The following is a 7,393-nucleotide window of genomic DNA, read 5'->3' on the forward strand; positions in this document are numbered from 1 at the left end:
AACACCACCCACACTGTAGCATCAGGAGGTCATCAACACCATCAACACTGTAGTATCAGGAGGTCATCAACACCACCCACACTGTAGCATCAGGAGGTCATCAACACCACCCACACTGTAGCATCAGGAGGTCATCAACACCACCCACACTGTAGCATCAGGAGGTCATCAACACCACCCACACTGTAGCATCAGGAGGTCATCAACACCACCCACACTGTAGCATCAGGAGGTCATCAACACCACCAACACCACCCACACTGTAGCATCAGGAGGTCATCAACACCACCCACACTGTAGCATCAGGACCAACGGAACAACAGCTTGATTCCGTTAAGTCTTCCTGACAACTGTTGACCGAACCCAAGTTCAGATTTGAAAAACCCCTTCCTGACGCTGGTTGAACGCTGATCCGAGGACAGGAGAGTAAAGAGTAAGTAATGAGTCCGTGTGTTGTCCTCAGACGCCTGCTGCACGGTGGAGGACGTCCAGGACATCGCTCACGTCCCGGCCCTCAGCAACAAGAACGCTCCCTGGGACCACTGCGGGCACCTGAGCTCCACGTACGGACAACACCCCTTAAATAGAACTAAACACAATGGATTTAATGTAATTAATTATCATAAGGTACATTAACTTTGACAGCTGACGTCGTCCTCGCAGCGTCCAGCGCTTACAGCATGGACTGTTTCATGCTTACAACATGCTAACTACAGTTTTATGCCAATGCATGCAGACTAGAGTCAACGTTATGGAGAGGAAACGCTAATCTGGGCTTAAATATTGAACGTTATCATCATGATAACACAAAACCAATTAGTGCCCTCAAATCCACGTGGGGAAGCCCCCCCCCCCCCGAGCCGTCACTCACCCCCCTCTGCCCCCCCCCCTACTGTTACCCCCCTCCCTCTGACTCCCCCCTTTCTCTCCCCCCCCAGGTGTGAGGTGTTCCTGAAGCGCGTGTCGTGTTTCTACCGCTGTTCGCCGGACGCCGCCCGCTGGCCACACCCCCGCCGGCGCTCCTACATTCAGGCCGTCCCGCTCTGCCACAGCTTCTGCCGCGACTGGTGAGTCCCACCCCCATCCCCACCTCCGTCACCGCCACCACCCCCATCACCGCCGCCACCTCCACCACCGTCACCGCCGCCACCTCCGTCACCACCGCCACCTCCATCACCGCCACCACCTCCATCACCGCCACCACCTCCATCACCACCGCCTCCACCTCTACCCCTCCTTCATTACCCCCACCGTCACCACCTCCACCACCGCCACTACCGCCACCTCCATCACCGTCACCATCTCCACCACCGCCACTACCGCCACCTCCATCACAACCACCGCCCTCAGGTGTAGGAGTGGTAGTGATGTATGCTCTGGAGCGGATGAGACCATGCTGCTGTCTCTAGGTCTCTAGGTCTCTAACCCCCGGCCGTTCTGTTCTGTGCCGCCCGCAGGTTCGATGCCTGCAGGATGGACCTGACCTGTGCTCGCAACTGGGCCCGGGACCCCCGGGGCCACAACTGCACCGGGACCTGCGTTCAGTACCAGCAGGTAGGCTGAGGGCCCCTCCGGGTAGGCTGAGGGCCCCCCAGTGTCCTTCAGAACCCCCAGGTACGAGAGGCACCCCCGTCCTCCTAGCCGATGCCACTGTGAGCGTTCAGCGTTGTCATGGAAACGCCTCAGACCAGGAGAGGAGACTCAACATGAGTCTGATTTGCGTACAGTTACCCGAGGTTCACCTTTTGACCCCGCCCCTTTTGGGGAACATTGACAGCGATGTCCTGCGCTGCTATTCCCTACGGATAATCCGGAACGTTCCCCATGCAGGACACACTGATGTCACCTCGGTCTGAAGTCGCTACAGCGAGGGCTTAAGGCTATAGCGGTGATTAGGAATACCTGGGCGTTTAGGAATCAATCCATATCCTATCAGTACAGGAAGGCTATTGGAATGCAGCCCGATGGTCTAACAGTCTTACTGAAGCTGTCTGCTGTTGTTTTGTCTCTGAGAGTCGCTGCAGGCAGTTTCTAACCGCCCCTCACGCTCAGGAATTTACCGCGCATGCTACTCAGCTCAGCGGGTAGCTTATAGTTTTAAGAGAAAAATCCTCTTTGTCAATAAGCACTCATACCACCTGTCAACACACACAGTGTGGACAGGACAGGGATTTGGGTTAGGGTTAGAGTGTAAATTATACTCTTTTACATCGTGCATTACATTAAATGTACGATTACTACAAACATTTAGAATTTTTTTAAACCATTTAGAACGGGTTTAACTTTTGACCACTTGAATTTGTCAACACTTGACTATAGAACTGGTCACGCCAGGCATTAACCAGGGTTAAGGGTTTGGTTCCCAACTTATAGAGCAAAGCACTAATACAGCCAGGGTTACAAGTTGTATTCCCTGTGTATCTCAGCTGGTAGGCATTAATACTGCCAGGGTTCGGGGCTCGAACCGGTAGAGCAAGGCATGATAGTGTAAGGGTTAGGGGTTGATTCCCTGTGTGGCTCAAAGGGGAGATGATTATGAATGAACATCGCCAGGGTTGTGGGTTCCATTCCCCCTGGGGCCTGCCTTGCTACGTGGTGACTGCCCTCCAGGGATTGAGATGTGTTTGGTTAGAGGTCCGTCTGAGCAGGAGCTCAGGTGTGGACGGAAGGGTTAATATGCTGCAGGTCAGAGGAGGGAAATAAATATATCAAAGGTTCAATCTAAAACAGGCAGAGGGTTTAAGGGCAGGGGCGCAGCCGGAATACATACACACACACACACACACACACACACACACACACACGCACACACTATATACACACACTCTGTTTTTGTGTTGTTTCAGTTTTTATCTCTATCTTTTATATCTTTCTCTTTCTGGGTAGAAATCACACAAACACACACACACACACACACACACACACACACACACACACAGGCTGTGTCAATGGGAAAGGCTGATTAGATATGACAGACAGTGTGTGTGTGTGTGTGTGTGTGTGTGTGTGTGTGTGTGTGTGTGTGTGTGTGTGTGTGTGTGTGTCCATCTCGTATGTGTTTCTTCTTGTGATGGCAGTAGCAGAAGATCAGGCAGTAGCTTAGCGGTAGCGGTAGCAGCAGGCTAATGAGGAGGTGACAGGGTGTTTACCCTGCCCGGGGCCCGCCTCTAGCACGGTGTACACTGTTCACCACTCAGTCTATTAAGAGAGGGATGGCTGGTGGAGGGGGAGGATTTTATGGATGTCATTACACATTAGAGAAAGATTTTAAACAGGCACGTGGACAAACGCACTCATGCACGCGCATGTGCACACTCATGCACGTGCACATTCATCATCCATCCAACGAGTGGGATGCAAATATACTCTCTCAGCCTACTTATCCCATCTTATTTCTGTCTAATCTTTCTTTCTTCCTCCTCTCTCTCTCCCTCCCTCCCTCTCGCTCTCTCCTCCCTTCTCAATCTGAGTCTTCCTTTGTTCCCCCGTATCTCCCTCTCTCTCTCTCTCTTCCTGTGTGTGTGTGTCTCTCTTTCTTGCGCTATCTCAGTCTCTCTTTCTTTCTGAGTCTCTGTCTGTCTGTCTGTCTGTCTGTCTGTCTGTCTGTCTGTCTGTCTGTCTGTCTGTCTGTCTGTCTGTCTGTCTGTCTCTCTCTCTCTCTCTCTCTCTCTCTCTCTCTCTCTCTCTCTCTCTCTCTCTCTCTCTCTCTCTCTCTCTCTCTCTCTCTCTCTCTCTCTCTCTCTCTCTCTCTCTCTCTCTCTCTCTCTCTCTCTCTCTCGCCTGGGACCTGATTTAGATTTTCCTGGCTTTTCCCCAGGAAAAGCCAGTGTCTTGAGCTCCTGATATAATTATGCATACAGTTAAACAGGTTCTAGATATATTGTTATACATATAGCTATACAGGGTTGTTATTCTGTAGTCCTACCAAATGAGATGCAGTGGGTTTTGCCCCCTGGGGTTCACTCACAGAACGGTTTACAACTGATCAATACATTGCCGTGGATATATTGATCCGTTAATATGAGGATTAATGCGGGGATGCTGTGCTCGTCTGTACAGGCTCAGCCTCTCATCTTTTCCTAGACCATATGGTGTGTGTACACAGTAGAGGAGCAGTACTCTGATGTATGATGGCCGCGCGGTGGATTTAATATCCGCCAGGTTGCTGCTCTGGCTCCTGGAGATACGAGCCCTCGTGTTCCCACTCTGCTCGTTACAGATGTCAGCATCTCTCTCCTAACATCTGGCTTTAAATGAGTCATCAGTACCAAAGACACAAGTGAGATCTAATTCATACTACAGCTGCATAAACTAGTTAGGAATCATAACATCAGACGTGCAATCAGAAAGGGTTTCCAGCACATGTTAATGGTCAGCGCTGTACAGTTGCTGTCATTTAAGATGTACAACAATTATAAAATAACTGTGCCGGATATAACATCTAAATGATGTTATATCAAAATATTCTTTTCAGAGTATATACAATTCATACTGTGTTGAACAGCCGCTGTTGGTAGGCCTTGGGTTTCTAGGTTACCGTGGCTACGTTGTGGGTCTCTGCATTACCTTGGCTACGTTGTGGGTCTCTGCGTTAGCGTGGCTACGTTGTGGGTCTCTGCATTACCGTGGCTACACTGTGGGTCTGTATGTTACCGTGGCTACGCCGTGGGTCTCTGCGTTACCATGGCTACGCCGTAGCCTTGGTGCACCTCTCCACAAAGAAAACCAAAAGACACGCACCAGCATAGAGAGACGCTCTTCAACACAATAGAACAGATTAGCCCTGGGTTTAACTTGGGGACCTTTCAGCACAGAATTGATCAACTTACACCAAGATAACCCAACCGGTGATAATTAGCTCTGACAGAGCAAGTAACACCATGCCTGCCTCGGGTGTGTGGGGGTGTGTGTGTGTGTGTGTGTGTGTGTGTGTGTGTGTGTGTGTGTGTGTGTGTGTGTGTGTGTGCGCGCACATGTGTACGCCCGTGCATGTGTGTTGTACGTGCATGTGTGTGTGTGTGTGTGTGTGTGTGTGTGTTTGTGTGTGTTGTGCGTGAATGTGTGTGTGTGTTTGTGTGTGCGCATGTGTGCGTTTGCGTGTGTGTTTCTACTGCAATTGCAGGAGGTTAGCAGGAGGCAGGTCGGAGTTAAATGAGCTGCAGAAGGAACGACTTGACGGCTCAAAGCTTAAAGTTATGTTATGAGAGAGAGAGAGAGAGCGAGAGAGAGGGAGTGGGAGAGGGAAAGAGAGGGAGTGGGAGAGGGAGAGAGAGAGAGAGAGGATCAGTACATAACGACGGAGGAGGATTTTGAAGTGTATTCCAAGCTGCTTCAATAATGACCGTGCACAATGTGGATAAAAATGTGTTTTGCATAATCCCCGCGACTGAGTTGCTTTATGAGGTGGAGTGGATTGGGAGGCTGTACCATGCTACGTAGCATCCCTGCTAATCTACACACAGTCTTGATTAAAGAGCAGGCTTCAGAAGACAGCTCAGTAACAAAAGGCAGCAGCAGCAACACTGTGATACACGTCCTCCTCACTAGAGAGAGAGTCATTTACAGACCACACAAGGCTCAGGGAGGTTGGTTTATGGATGAGGAGGTCGTTGGGGGGTGAGCTGGAGAAGGTTGGAGCTCTGGGTGGACCCCCTGCGGTCTCCAGGTATGAACCCTCCTGTGGACCGGTAGAGGGGGGGGTTACAGACAGCTGGTCTCAGGGTGTGTCGGTGGAGCACCGTGAGGTCCTTCTCTGACCTGAGCCTCCTGAGACCATCCAGATCTTCTAGTTTTCACTTCCTAATGATTCAGTCTGGCCGGGCAGACTGGGATTTCTGCAAATGGCCGCAAGCTTACATTGTCCGAAAACCTCCAGATTAAATAACAAAGTGAAGGTCTCGTTCTCTTGCTGAATGGGTTGAAGGTAAAGCAAAAACATCTCTGAGAAGGATGTCCGTATTCGATCTGATAACTGCGTTGTTTGCCACCCTATCCTCGGTGGCGGTATGGTTTGAGATTTGTTTTTCTGTGTTTATATCCGGTGTGCTCTGCGTTCGTACTCTCTGGTACCCGGGTTCGAGGCCAGACTGACCTGCAGAGATCGGGACGTTCTAACGAGGCTGATGACCTCGCACCACTCCAGCAAAGGACATAATAATAATGAGTGTGTGTGTGTGTGCCTGTGTGTGTGCGTGTGTGTGTGCGTGTGTGTGTTCGTATGTCTGTGTGTGTGTGTGTGTGTTTGTATGTCTGTGTGTGCGCGAGTGTGTGTGTGTGTGTGTGTGTGTGTGTGTGTGTGTGTGTGTGTGTGTGTTTGTATGTCTGTGTGTGTGTGTGTGTGTGTGTGTCTGTGTGTGTGTGTATCTGTGTGTGTGTGTGTGCTTGCGCGTGCGTCCATGTGTGTGCGTGTGTGTGTGTGTGTAGATGTACCAGCACGGCCGGGACCTGTGCGAGAGCCTCTGGGGCGACGCCTTCATGACGGTGGAGGACCAGGAGGAGGAGGAGGAGGGGGGCCACCACGACGGCGGCCACGACCACGACAACGGTAACCCCGGCGACGGCGCCCCCGGCGGCGGCACCCGTCCGTGCGGCTGCCTGACCCTCAGCTCGTCGGACCGCGACGTGATGGCCGCGCTGCGCGCCCAGAGCGTGGACCCCGAGGAGCTGGACACCACCAAGTCCGGCCTGCCCCAGTACCGTGCCCCCTGCCAGGCCCCGCCCCCCCCGGCCCAGGCCACGCCCCCCGCCGCCAGGAAGGCGGGGAAGGGAGGGCGGGTGAAGGCGGCGCTACGGAAACGCTCGCTGGCGGTGGAGGACGCAGAGGGGAGCGGGAGCGGCATGTAGGCGCTCTAGATCTTTACCCTCTGTCTTTAGATCTATATGGATAGTATCAAAATCTGTCTATTGATTTTTATCTATCTATAGATCTATATAGACCTATATCTATCTCTATAGGACTACATCTATCTATATAGATCTATATCAATCTATAGATCTATTTAGATTAACGTCTATCTATAGATCGCTATAGATGTATATATATATCTCTATAGATGTATATCTATCCATTGCTCCTGTTCAGTCGGTATCCTAACCGGGCCTCTTGCTAACCTTACCTCGTATACAGATAAACATAACGATAGAAATATAGAAATACATTTAGACTGATGCATATTATAGATAGATACGCGTCGATTGAAGTACATTCAGATGGATCCACATTGACAAATACATAGGGATAGAAAAACATTTAGATGAATATCAAGACAGATGAACATAAATATAGATATAGATAAACACTCATCTTAGCCATCCGTTGATAATATATGTCTATCTGTTCCATGGGTTGATGTGTAGATATCTCTGGTTAACTGTAGTCACCTCCAAGTTAAAG

The 7,393-nt window shown here is 50.7% G+C and overlaps 1 protein-coding gene across 1 annotated transcript in view; it reads left to right on the forward strand.

Annotated features, from left to right (window-relative positions):
- The window catches only part of LOC311373094 (riboflavin-binding protein-like), a gene marked incomplete at its 3' end in the record, with an annotated part of 8,912 nt that extends 2,069 nt beyond the window's left edge, over window positions 1-6,843 (forward strand). The window contains exons 3-6 of the mRNA XM_084489940.1: window positions 464-563; window positions 939-1,067; window positions 1,458-1,554; window positions 6,424-6,843. Of these exons, the coding sequence (XP_084346066.1) occupies window positions 464-563; window positions 939-1,067; window positions 1,458-1,554; window positions 6,424-6,843 (746 nt within the window). The remainder of the gene's footprint in view (window positions 1-463; window positions 564-938; window positions 1,068-1,457; window positions 1,555-6,423) is intronic.
- Between the last annotated feature and the right edge of the window lie 550 nt (window positions 6,844-7,393).

Source organism: Micromesistius poutassou, assembly GCF_964030765.1.
Source record: "Micromesistius poutassou genome assembly, contig: SCAFFOLD_5216, whole genome shotgun sequence".
Classification (NCBI taxonomy): Eukaryota; Metazoa; Chordata; class Actinopteri; order Gadiformes; family Gadidae; genus Micromesistius; species Micromesistius poutassou.